Here is a 13942-nt window from a genome sequence, read left to right as displayed (position 1 = left end):
TCAGTTTTGGAAAGCCGTATAAATGACCATGCTGAGACGACACGACTCAGAGCCAAAGGGCAGGCTGGATTTCGCAGGGATTATTCGACACTTGACCACATTCTCACACTCAGGGCACTGGTAGAGGAGGCGAAGTCATGAAGGCAACGGCTTTATTGTTGCTTCGTGGACTTCAGGAAGGCATTTGACACAGTTCCGTGATTCAGATTGTTTCAGAGGATTCGCGAGATGGGCTTCGGTGGAGAAACACAGTGGGCTATCATGGCTTTGTATGAGAGGATCACTGGTCGGGTTCGGACACGTGAGGGGCTCTCAGAGGAGGTATGCAGCACGATTGGGGTGAAGCAGGGTTGCCCGCTCTCTCCTACTCTCTTTGGACTATATATTGATGAGCTAGAGATGTTCGTACAGATGACAGGCGGTGTGGGCTCTACTCTCTCAGGATCCTCCATTCCTATCCTCCTGTATGCGGACGATGTGGTTCTCATTTCCTCTACTGCTCAGAGCCTCCAGGCACATATTGAGGCACTCCACAGGTTTTGCCAGGATAGGGGATTGACCGTAAACCTTGGCAAGACCAAGGTTATGGTTTTCAACACCTCTGATCATATCTACAGCACGGATGAGTTTTGCTTCACTTATGACGGACAGCCCATTGAGCTTGTTAGAGAGTACACTTATTTGGGGGCAGTTTTCAAGGGACCGATCTTTACCATGACATATGCAGCACGAGATAGGATTAGTAAAGGGTATGCTTCGTTGGCTCATCTTGAGCGTCAGTGTTTTCAGTCCCACTTTCAGCATCCCGATACGAAATCCCTGCTATTTGACACATTGGTGAGACCAGCTACGATGTATGCATCTCCTTTCTGGGCAGGAGACCTTGGCGCTGCAGATTGGAGACGAGTAGAGAGGTTACAGATCATCATGTTCTCTCGGCTCATTAGGGCCAAGGCTACAGTTCCGCACGAGATCATGCTAGCAGAGTTTGGAGCTACTCCCCTTGCATTGGATGCAGCGTTTCAGTCGGTCATGTATTTGCACAGGGTTAGGGAGTTTGGAGACTCAGCAGCAGGCAGAGCTCGGTTGCCATGGTTAGCACTTGCATCTTCTATGGAGTTGGCACGATCTGGGGCCTGATATTGCTAGTACTTCAGACTCACTAGGTGGCTCACATCTCTTGGACTAGACATGGATAGACTGCCTCCCTTCCGATACAGCATAGATGCCCCTCATCTCGAGTTGACTCGCCACGAGCTTAGTCAGGTCACGAGAGCAGACTTGCTGCAGCTTCATACGTACCACACTTGGATTTATCTCACGTAGCTTCCGACGAAGATGGACACATATCGTGACCACTTCCTTCGGATCTCAGAGGATGGATTTGTCATTCCACCAGGCTACACAGGTATCCACATGTCCCACTCACTGAGGATTGCCCTTGGCCAGCTTAGAGTCTCTTCGCATCAGCTCGAGATAGAGGCTGGTAGGATGCGACACATGGAGGATGGACGGCGTCCAGGCCGAGAGACCAGGATCTGCCTTTGTTGCACCATGGGAGAGGTGGAGTCAGAGGAGCACTTCATTTGCAGATGCCCGCTATATTATGAGAGCAGAGGGAGATTCCACTGTCTCTTCACGGATGGCTTTGGACCTCTCTCACGAGTGATGGATTATGAGGATCAGCATTGCCTAGCTCTTTATGTCAGGGAGGCCACTATGCTTCGACGACACTACCTCAGAGACCATCAGCACAGACCGGAGCGTGATAGAGCCCAGCCCGATAGAGCTCAGACACACGCTATACCAGATGACAGGTATCAGGAGGAGCACGAGGAGGTCAAAGCTCACACAGGACACATGCCTCCACCCTGTGGATGTACATATGAGATGGTTTGTAGACGCCGCAGGATCTTGTTACATAGGGGACGTACTCGCCGCTTCATCTCCAGATGATCCAGGATGATGGCAGCTTTTCGGAGGAGACTTACTCATGGAGATCTCGTCCCACCAGCCGCTCACCTCACTTTTGCTCAGATTTGTACTCTCATAGCAGGAGGCAGAGTCGATGGATAGGATTTCCAGTATTATTTTGGTTCTCAGACTCCGTGACACCTGGACTTGTATCTTTGCATTGACATATTGTACTCATCCCCCCATTTTGCACCCAGGGGCAGTTTCCTTGCATCTAGCTTACTTTGTATTTAGGCTCGGATTTGACATTATGTACTTTCACTTGCATTGTATTGCGTAGCACTTAGATGATATTCGACGATGCCTCTTCTTTGTGGCACGTTGATTTTGTGCTATCTTGTACGCAAAGTTCTTGATGTCCCATGGGCCCATTTTGGCCTTTAGTGGACAATAATACACTTTCTTTCTTTCTTCTTTCTTTCTCTTATTTAAAACATAAAAAGCTAAATGGCCCTTTACACTTATGTATCGTTTCTACAAAGGGGCAAAAATACATTTCTAACTTAGAAAGCACAAGCATACTCAAACAAACTCTCTTTTGAAACTAAAAGAAAAACGGGCTATTCAGCTCCCCCCTTTTTGTTTTCAGCTTATGTTCAATCATTCTAAACAAACCTAAGGCCAAAACACCATAGATAAAAGACTTCATATCTAAGAATGTGCGAACTTTTTTCATTATTTTCCTTGGATTATACCTCTTGTGTAATAGTAAAGTGATCAAATTACTACATTGAGTGATAAAAGACTCCTTAGTTGTACAAAGGTGCAAAAATCTATTGAATTGGGAAGAAATGACTCCATATTTTGCCAAATCAGAAATGTTTGATTCAATGTGAGGCATTTTTATAATGTGTAAACCACTATATTCAGGTTGTTCACGTTTATCGTATATATCAACCTCTAATCCTATGGTAGATTGAGAAAGTCTAAGATCTAAGAAAACACAAGAATCCCCTCTTGAAGTGCATTTCAGTTCACAAGAGTCACGAGGATAGATTCCTTCTCCAAAAGCTCTAGCGTCTTTGTACATAAAGTCTTGAAAGTTAGGAACATCTGGAACAAATAAATCATCTATAAAATGCCACTGTTAGCACCTGTGTTGGGAGTGTAGGGTGACATCTTAGGTGTAGGCCCGGGGCACTTTTTACTCCAACTAGTGGAGGTTTTTTCCCCCGAGCTTGGCAGGCTCACTTCCATGTGACCTGCAGGGTGTGCTTAGCAAGCACAACCCTATCCATGTATATGATGTGACTTTAGTCACATCTTCTCCAATCATTCATTCCAATCATTTGCTATTTGCACTTGCTCACTCCTCGTGTGTCTTGTCTCTGCACCAACAAATGGTATCAGAGCATTCTCTGTGACGTGACATCCTAACGTGCAGCCACCATCTTTCAGCTGCCATCCCCCCATCGCCCTACTCGTGGTATAGCTGATATCGTGGAGCAGCCTGTTGCTGTACGAGAGGAGCGCTCTGTTGTTGTTCGTGTTCTGCCGCCCTGTGCCGTGGAGCTAGTCGTGGAGAGCTGCTGCCGTATCTGCACCGCCCTGGTCGCTGAGTGATGCTGCCTACGCCTGGCCATCGCCCCTATGCGTGGAGTTGCTCCAGCCTAGTGGACGTGCAGTCCATCAAGCTCAGGCCCCTGCTCAGGCCCGTGGACGTGAGCCTGCTGCAAGCCCCCGCTTTGGCCCGTGGACGTGAACTGCCTGTGGTGGCCGACGCCTGCTGGTGCAAGCTGCTGCTGCCCTGTGCCGTCGCCCTGCTCATGCAAGCCGCTGCTGCCTTGCGCCGTCGCCCTACCTGTGGAGGCCGTCACCAAGCTCGTGGAGAGCTGTTGTTGATAGCTACTGCCATCATCCTACGTGGAGCTAACGCTTCAAGACGTGCACCTTGTTGCCGTTCTTGAGGTGCGGCCTGCTCCTATTGAGGTGCGGCTGGATCTGGTGCGGGTAGCCCTATGCTACTGTGGAGTGGTTCGTTTCTAAGGAGCGGCCGAAGGTGGTGAACACAAGCATCATCTTGACCCTATGAGGCTTATTTTTGTGCGGCCTTGCGACTCAGCCAGTACTCGTGCTGTCCTGTTTTGGTGTGGGCAGCCTTCTATCCGCATCCTGTTACTGGTTTGTAGCATCTTGCTTGGCGTGCTAGTGGTTTTGGCCCGTGTGCCTCGGGGTATTTCTTTATTTTCAAGTACAAAGTCATTCAGGCAAAATCAGAGGGATTTTTGCATTTTGGGAGAATTCTGTGCAATTGCAATGGCAAAAAGGGATGTTTTTGGATTGCTCTCTGCAGAAGATAAGTTGGATGGCACCACCTATCCTCTCTGGTCGTACATGATGCGACATGTGCTTGTGGCCAAAGGCTTTTGGGGCATTGTGGATGGCACTCAGTTGCATCCACATGCACCAACAACCACTCCTTCACCCAGTTCAGAGGGTGAGTCATCTCGGATTACAGAAATATCACAAGCACCTACTCCACAGCAGAGTCGATGGGATCGCAGGGATGCCAATGCACATGCCTTGATTGCATTATCTGTTAAAAGAAGCATTATTTCTCACATTCGGTCATGCAAAACAACAACGGCAGCTTGGGAAAGTTTGGCAAAGTTGTACCAAGTCAGGAATGAAGCCCGTGTGGCATACTTGAAGAGGAAATTGGAGACTCTTCCTATGCTTGATGGTGATTCCATGGATGATTATCTCACGAAGGTAAAGGATTTACGGGAGCAATCAGCATCTATGGATGAGATTATTCCGGATGCCTCGTTGGTTTCTACAGTGTTGCAGGCCATCACCGACATGTATCAGAATGTGTCCACTACTATGCAGCTTATGATGAAGGGTAATCCCAATTCGATTACCTTCGATGAGCTTGTTTCTATACTCTTGCAAGAGGAGCAGTCCAGACATAACAGGACCGTGATGCGTGTGGCTGATCAGGCTTTTATTGCCAGCCAAAAAGGCAAAGGTAAGGCTGCATTTCAGGGGGGCAGCAAGCCCAAGAAAGATGCAGGCCAGCCATCTGGCAAGTATGAAAAAGAGGGTGATAAACCCAAGAAAAAGGGGAAGTGCAACTATTGCAGGAAGCCAGGACATTACATTAATGAATGTCGCAAGAGGCTTGAGAAGGAAAAGAGCAAAGAGGCCAGCATGGCAGTGACGGATAATGTCCCCAAGTCGGATAAAAAAGAGGCTGCAAATTACACTTATACATCCTCCCATGATGAGGAATGGGCTTTTACAGTGTTATGCAGTTACAATTCGTCTGTTCATGATGCATGCCTATCTGTGAGTGATGCCAATGTATGGTATTTTGATAGTGGTGCTAGCAAGCACATTACCTCACAGAAGGATTTGTTTACATCTTATGCAGCTGGTTCTCATGGAGGCACGGTGACATGTGCCAACAACTCCTCCCATCCTATGCAAGGAGTGGGAAAGATTGTACTTACCGCAGCAAATGGTGGTGCATTTACACTCTCTGATGTGCTATGGGTGCCTGGCATCAAAAAGAATTTGCTTTCAGTTTCAGCCATTGCCCGTGGTGGCTTAATGGTGAAGTTTTTGGATGACAGATGCACCGTACATGACATTAGTGATGGTGATACAATTGTGGCTTCTGGAACTTTATGCCATGGTCTTTACAGACTTGATCACTATGAGAGTGCTTTGCATAATGCTTTATTCACCACCACCCCATCACAGTTGGCAAATGCTGAATTATGGCATGCTCAATTTGGCCATCTCAATTTCAGAAGTTTGCTGCGTTTACACAGCCATGAAATGGTGTCCGAGATGCCCCACATACATACTCCCACTCGCCATGTATGCGAGGGATGTATCTTGGGAAAGATGCATCGCACACCGATTCCCAAAGATGGGACTGTCAGAGCTGTCCGGAGATTACAGCTTATACACAGTGATGTTTGTGGTCCTATGAGGACTCCATCTATTGGGGGATATCTGTATTTTGTCACTTTCATTGATGATTTCTCTCGTTTCACGTGGCTCTACCCATTGAAGGAGAAGTCAGAGGTGTTTACAAAATTCAGACATTTTATTACTCAAGCTGAGAATTATGCCTCAGAAAAAGTGCGGACACTTCGCACTGATCGAGGGGGGGAATACATGTCCAAGGAATTTCATGCATATCTTGTAGAGAGAGGCATCATCCATCAGTGTACCACTCCATACACCCCAGAGCAAAATGGGCTGGCTGAAAGGAAAAACAGGTCAGAAATGGAGATGGGTAGATGTATGCTCAAAGGCAAAGGTTTGCCCAACAGGTTCTGGATGGAAGCTCTCATGTGTGCAAATTATGTGCTTAACAGATGTCCCACAAAGGCCTTGCATAATCTCACCCCGTATGAGGCATGGCATGGTAGAAAGCCTTCTGTTGCTCATCTCAGAGTATTTGGTTGCTTGGCCTATGCACATGTGCCACAGCAACATCGTACTAAACTTGATGATAAGGCTCTCAAATGCATTTTCGTGGGGTACAGTGTTGAAAGCAAAGGGTATCGGCTGTATCATCCCTCCAGTAGGAGGGTTATTACAAGCAGAGATGTCATTTTTGCTGAGGATTCCACTCAGCCATTGCTGTCCTGTCAAAAACAGCCTGATGTCTACTCTAGGGATGTGTTTGCCTTTCCATCCTAAACATTCTTCTAATTGCAAAACAAACTTTGAGATTCCCTTATCGATAGCTAGCAAAATTGAGGTATCAGCTGTGACTACATGTCCTGAATCAGCATCAATAAAGCTTTGAAATCTCTTACTTTTACAACAACAAGGTTCTTTAAGGATAGAAGATTTTGAATGCTCTGAAAGCCTTTTACCTATCTCTCCATAGTTGAAAGCCTTTTGTCCTAAAGTTTTTACATACTTCCAAGCTACTACTGGATGCTTCCAAATTCTCCTCACAAAATGAGGGAGAGAATCCATTACTTCAGGAGACTTCAAAATGGAGTTTAAGCCTATCTTGTCAAGTGAGGGAGAAGTAAAAATACAAATCAAGAGTTCCTTATTTAGATAGACTTCTTTTCTTTGAAAGGAAGCTTTGACTTTTAAGAAGCGATCCAACGAAGTTTTAAGTTGTATATAATGGAGCTTATTTAGATTCAAATCCTCAAAAGAGAAGTTTTCCAAGGTGTATTGAAGTTTAAAACGAACTTTGACATTATATTTTTCAAAAACTTTTATTAAAAAAAGACCCAATAACATTAATCTATCTAGGTGGAGTAGTCTTCTTTTATAGTCTCGAGAAGCAAAAACTCTTGGAACTGAGGAAGTTAAAGAAACTAAAGGAGGAGGAAGTGGAGGAAGAGGAAGTGAGGGAAGCAACTCACGAACTACGTGTGAGATTGCAGGAGAGCTAGGACAACCTCGTAACATAACTTTAGGTTTCCATATGATGTTAGGTGTATGACTATGTTGGTAATAAGGAATGTTAAAGGGCTTGATATGAGTTCTCCACATCAAAGGGTTCCTTTTAGAGGTTCTTTTATTTTTACAAAGAGTTGATTTTTCTTCCAAATTAAAACCTCTTGGGAAGAAAGTGTGTAAAGTTCTCATCCAAAACAATTCACCAGGACGAGCAGCCTTGTAAAAGTCCTTGGCATTATTAAAATGGCCCTATAACATCTAAGCACACTATTCCCTGTAACCAGCGTCGAGTGCAACTGGCATACAACCCTAGGAAAACAAAACAATCACCTTCTCAACCAAATCTAAAATAGGAATATTAACAGAGAAAGAAGGTAGCTGAGTGTCTGCTCATGCACACTTAATTTCTGAGAAACATTCCTGCAAAGTGTTGAATGGCTGAATCCTCGGGTGAGAGGAGGAGAGCTGCACACCTGCTGGGAGAGCTGGTGCAGGGAAGGAAGCATGCATGGAGAGCTGCATGAAGGAGGATCAAAGAGTGGGAAAGCTCTACCACATGCGCACACTTCCTCTAACCATACATCACAGACACACGGCATGAGGCCAAAGGCAAGGGGCAGCAGGCCATAAGTAGGGAGTAAAGGCGAGGATGCAACAGAGTGGTACCAACTAGTGCAGTGTACAAGAGGCAGCATTGGTAGAGGAGCACAGAAAAAGAGGATGAGAAGCAAGGTGGAAGAAGGCAGCAACCAGCTGCACCAAGAACAAAACGCAGGCACCTAGCAGCTGCAGCAAAGGGAAGGGAGTGACCAGAGGGGAGGCAAGCAGAGTTATGCAGGGACAGAAAGAAGTGCCACAAGGAGCGCCTCGCTCTCATCATACTCCCACTCTCCTCATGCTCCCACCCTTCAGCACGGCAGAGGACTTAACTATCATCAGCACTTATGCAAACTTCTCGAATAAAACTCATGGATTTTATGGTCCAAATACCTGGAAGATAGTTTTGTCAGAAGAAGTCTTACATTTCCTGGATTTGGATAATTTTTGAAGGTTTTTGGTCCTTAGTTTGTTCTAACAGGTTTCTCAAATTCAATGAGGTTCTCTCCATTTCAACTTGAGGATTTGACTGCCAAATCACAGACTTATTGTACTGAGATTATGCACTCAACCTGTCTTACAGAGACCAATGAAGGTGCCTGATTTGTATCCTTTTAGACAGCTCCTTTAAAAAGACTATTGTCTATCGGAGCACCGACGTTACTCTAGCTTGCATTGTTGTTAGGAACTTTACACATACTCGCTTCTTGTTAGGAACATTCCTCAAGAACAAGCCTTCATAAATTTCTGAGGCTGCTGAAGCATCATTTAACTCCTGTTAGTTAGTAGATAGATCACAGCAAGAGATGGAGATCATGCCACTTTCTTGGATGCGTTAAATACAATCAAGCAAGACACCCCCTTATAGACAAAGGTAAGATGAGAATTGCTCTTTAAGTCCCTTTTAATGCTGAGGGTGTTGACAAAGGTTTAGCACTTCTGCTTTTGCAGAAGAGTGTTGGAGTTGATTGTTCAACTTTGGCAGTTCAAAGGCACTCTAGGACATCATTGGCCCCATCTGCTTCCACCTCATCCTTAAAAAAATTATATATAAGGTTGTACTTTGTGTAACCATTGGCCTATCACTTTTACTCGTATCACTTGTAAGTTCCTAGAAAAAGCCTTGACCGTGCATTCATCTGCAGCTCATAACAACGCTAGTCAAAGATGATTAAACAACAATAACCTTCTCCCTTTTAGCAGGAAGTCTGCTCCCTCAAAAGACCCCTAAAGATTTATCTTTGCTCCTAGATTGCCAGCTGTGTGTCACCTAGGTTTGGCACTATTCTTCTCGCAGGATCTCACATCAAGCTTTGCAAGATAAGCCTAAAAGTGTATTCAAAGTTAGGGAGACGTGGATATTTCTAAAGTGTGTGTATTTTAGTTTAGTTGGATTCCAGATTGATTCATGGGAAGATTCAAGACATTCCTTCTCGCTGAGATGGTTGGATTTCCAAAGGAGATACCATGAAATTGCTTTTCAGGTTGGCCATAACGTTCCCTGTTGTATCAATGTACTCTAGGCAAAACAAGCAACAGAGGATTCTTAAATTATGGAAATCCATTGGTAGATGGGACAAGATAGGCTAATTTTCTGCTATTTGTATTTTACACGTGGCTCCTTGGAGGATCTTCCACTACACAGTGCGAAAATAAGCTAGCCAACTTCTATGATGGTTGAGATCATTTAAAGATTCACTATTGTAAGGATTGTGTTATGGACAGTTATGATGTACTTCATATCTGCATTTGAAAATATGAGATCTCCACATGATAAGGTAAGCGATGTGGCCTTTAGTGCTATCACACACAAAATATCTCATATTTTGGATTAGATGAGCCTCGATGAGACATTTGGACTATATGATACACTGAAATTTCCCCATATGAGTACTCACCTCATGTGGAATACCTGAAGCCCGACGCAAGCACCGTAAATGTTTTATAAGCATCTCTGGTTGCTGATGAATGGCTATCCACTGTCCATTTAAAATGACTTTGAAGGATGTTTTCAGATCACATGGAGATATGTCTTCAAGATCTTTGATAAAATATTCTTTTAACATTCTAATTATAGGCTCTTCAGATGAACCTAAACTAACATGACTAGCAATGGCTAAGCTTTTCACCAGTCCACAACTCTGTCCATCTGGAGTTTGAACCAGACAGAACCTTCCAATATGCGACTTATTCCTGTAGCAAAGTAGCAGCAATATGTCATTTTCCTGGAAATCTTTTGATTGTGAATGCATGCAACTTCCATCTAAGTGATAAACAAACTTTTGGCTTATGGAAGTGAAACTAAGTGCATTGTTTTTATTTTCCTTTTGTGTCATGACATTACATCACAATAACAATTTTTGCTGGAAAAAGAACGTTTTTATTTTGGTGCAAAAGTTCAGTAGGGCACCGACCCATTCCCGAGAAACTTTGCAACGAGACATATAATCTTTGCATAATCACAAAATGGAATTCAAACAAAAAGTAAATCTACCATTTGAGTCATCGAGACATATAATCTTTGCATAATCACAAAATGGAATTCAAACAAAAAGTAAATCTACCATTTGAGTCACCAAGCAAAGTGATAAGGAGTTTCTACACTCAGGCGTGCACACACAAACTCTGTGTGTGTGTGTGTGTGTTTGTGTGTGTGTGTGTGTGTGTGTGTGTGTTTTGTGTGTGTGTATGTGTGTGTGTGTGTGGTGTGTGTGTGTGTGAGAGAGAGAGAGAGGTTCTGCTGAGGTCAAGCTGCTCCAGCCTGCGCCGCCTGCTCCAGCCTGCGCCGCCTACTCCTGCCTGTGCCGCCTGCTCCCCCTGTGCCGCCCTGCTCCACTTGCGCTGCCCTGCTCTTTACTCAATTGGGTTGGAGTCCTCAAAAAACACATTCCTGTCTGTGAATCTGAGGAAGGGCTATCCTTTGACCCAGGGAAGGAAGGGCTGCAGCCCATGATGGCAGATGCTTAGCACTCTTTGGTTGTACATTCTTGGTCCCTTCCTTTGTATATATCCTCATGCTTGATAAACTTCTCTGTGTTACTTTCAATGTACAGGGTCTCTGCAATCCCTCTAAGTGGAGATTAGTGTGGAATTATGTTTTAACCAGGCAGCCAGACATTCTCTGTTTGCAAGAACATAACCAGCATTCTATGGCAGGCCAAGTTGGCCATTTTGGGGGCTATGATATTCACTATGCAGGTACTAAGCTTTTCTCGGGTCTATGCATATTGGTCAGACATGGGCTGCAGCCCAAGCTTGCCTTTAATGACTGTGATGGCAGATGGATGGTGATTCAATGTGATGTCAATGGTGATATTTGGGAATTTGCCTCGGTTTATGCTTCACAAACTTCTGCTTCCAGAGCCTCCATGTGGCATGCTATTGCTTCTTACCCATGGCGATCTTGTGCTTTCTTGGTGGAGACTTTAATAACTCTCCCATGCCTTCTGACAATACTACTCAAAGATCTCATATGATCCCTTATGAAAAGCAATCATGGAAAGAGTTACTCACCACGACACATGCGCAAGACTTATGGACAGCCATGCACACTGGAATAGTGGGCTACACCTATCATCATAATGCCTTTACTAACTACTGGGCTCGCCTGGATAGATGGTATTTACTGCAGGCTCAGCAATACACAGATTTCTGCCTTCATATTGAGATTGATCACTCCCTTGGTCTCTCTGACCATGCTCCTTTATGGCTGCACATTCAGTTTGGTCAGCCCTGGGATGACATGCCCTTGCATTCCATTCAGATGAAACATATCAATAAAGGCTATTTGCAGCATGCACAATTTCAACAATTGATCCGACATGCCATAATTCCTCTTGCAGCCCATGTCCATTATGACAGTAATTTTGCATGGCAACGCCTTGTGGACAGGCTTCAGCATGCCATACATGAATATGGGAGTCATTTTATGCTTGATTGGAGAGCTAAAGTTCAGCATGCTAAAGCAGTGGTTCAGTCTTTGACTGTACTTTTTCAGACGCAGCCCCTTTCTTCCCAACAAATGGACACTCTCGCTAAGTCAAAAGCTCTTTTGCAAGCTAATGACCGACGCAAATTGGCCAAGTGACAGGTTCGGGCAAGGATGACTCAATTTTTGGATAAAGGATGCTCTTCTAAATCCTTTTTTCAAGGGTTACATGCTTTCAGGAGAAAGACATCTTGCCTCAGAGTCCGTAAACGGGATGGTGAATGGACTCGGTCTTTCTCAGAGCTTCAACATGAATGCTTTTCTTACTTTCAGAAGCTGTTTGCACCCCCTAATACTACTACTTTGCAAGAATTACAAGCTCGGCAGACTCTTTTGCATCATGTGCATCCCATTATCAACCCACAGGAAGCTCTCAAACTGGATATGCCTTTCACTGATAAGGAGCTTGATGATGCCTTGTCTCATCTTAGCCCTGGTAAGGCACCGGGGTATGATGGTCTCACAGTGTAGTTTTTCTTACACTTTTGGGAGGATCTTAAAGGTGTCATCCTACAAATGATTAATAACTCTTGGCACACAGGAGTACTCCCCTCCTCATGGAAGCATGGCATAGTTAAACTCATTCCCAAGAGGAAATTGTGTGAGCATCTCATGGATTGGAGGCCCATCACATTGATGCCTGTTGTTTACAAACTCTTTGCTAAAATGCTAGTGCACCGTCTTCATCAAGTGCTTTATGAGGGTTTGCATCCTTTGCAACCCTCAGACGCAGATTCATGATAATATCGGCAATGCTCTCATGGCTATTGAATATGCAAAATATTCTGAACAGGATGTTTTTATTATGCAAGTGGACTTCGCCAAAGCTTTTAACACGGTCAACTGGGATTTTATCTCACAAACAATGGCTAAGATGGGCTTCGGGCCAAAAATGGCTAATGTCATCTACTGCTTATATGCTGGCTCTACAGCCCAATGCATCCTTGGAAATCATCTCTCGCAATCTTGGTCCTTGGGTCGTTCGGTTCAACAAGGATGTCCACTCAATGCCCTGTTATATGCCATTGCTACTCACCCACTTCTCTCATACTTGGATCATCTTACCGCACAAGGTCTTCTCACTGGTCTTCAGATTCCTGGAGCCCCTTCCTTTATCACTCAGGCTTATGCAGATGATTCTTTTTTTATGCAACATAATTCTTCACAGCAGTTGAAGACTATTATGGACACTCTTTCTTCATATGGCTTGGCTGCTGGCCTGAATGTTAATTTTGATAAATCTAGCCTCATACCTCTGCATTCATATGATTGGCATGCTCTTCTATGGCCTGGCACATTATGCAGCCCTATGATGTGGTCCGCCATCTTGGTCACCCTATTGGCTGGCACATCACTAGGAAACAACAGCTAAAGTGGATTTTTGACAAGCTTCAGGCCAAACTCCATTATTGGAAGCTCTCCACTTGGCCACTCCATGTTAGGCTCCGGATTGTCCAGTCGATTATCATGGCTTATGTTCAGTATTATTTGCCTTTGATGCATTGGACTTCTCAAGACATTTCTGCCTTTATGTCTCACGCTATGGAACTGTTATGGAAAACAAAGTCTTCTGCTAAAGCTCTAAGACTTATGAGGATGACAAAAGTCTGTTCCCCAAGGATGCACGGTGGATTGAATGTGCTGAATATTGCGTACCATGTCTTGGCCAGGAAAATTCCTCTTCTACTCACCGTTTTTCATCAGAAGCAGCCATGGACTCATATGCTTGCAACCATGTGCACGTCCTTACGTACTACTACACATGGTGCATGGATCACTGATTTTTGGGAGGTCATTTTGGGCAGAATTGTAGGCTCTATCCCGGGTTGCCCTTTTGCTACTTCACTTATCAGCGATTGGAAAGAGGTCCTTTCGCATGCTCATTGGGCCCCTTCCGTTTTGTCTCATGCCAATTCCCTTCGGCAAGAAAGTATTTACTGGAGTGCTGTTTTTGATCCTCCATTGGCCCTCCAAGAGCCGATTCGGGCATATAAT

The 13942-nt window shown here is 44.6% G+C and overlaps 1 protein-coding gene across 1 annotated transcript in view; it reads right to left on the bottom strand.

The window, feature by feature from the left end:
- The window catches only part of LOC147889770 (DNA-directed RNA polymerases IV and V subunit 2-like), a 94201-nt gene that overhangs the window by 38737 nt on the left and 41522 nt on the right, over positions 1-13942 (bottom strand). Inside the window, exon 5 of the mRNA XM_087391922.1 lies at positions 9858-10152. Coding sequence (XP_087248048.1) covers positions 9858-10152 — 295 coding nt within the window. The remainder of the gene's footprint in view (positions 1-9857; positions 10153-13942) is intronic.

Source organism: Dipteris shenzhenensis, chromosome 20, assembly GCF_047967505.1.
Source record: "Dipteris shenzhenensis isolate YYH24624 ecotype China chromosome 20, Dip_SZ_1.0, whole genome shotgun sequence".
Lineage (NCBI taxonomy): Eukaryota > Viridiplantae > Streptophyta > Polypodiopsida > Gleicheniales > Dipteridaceae > Dipteris > Dipteris shenzhenensis.
The sequence above is the reverse complement of the archived record's forward strand: the minus strand, read 5'-3'. Positions and strand labels throughout refer to the sequence as shown.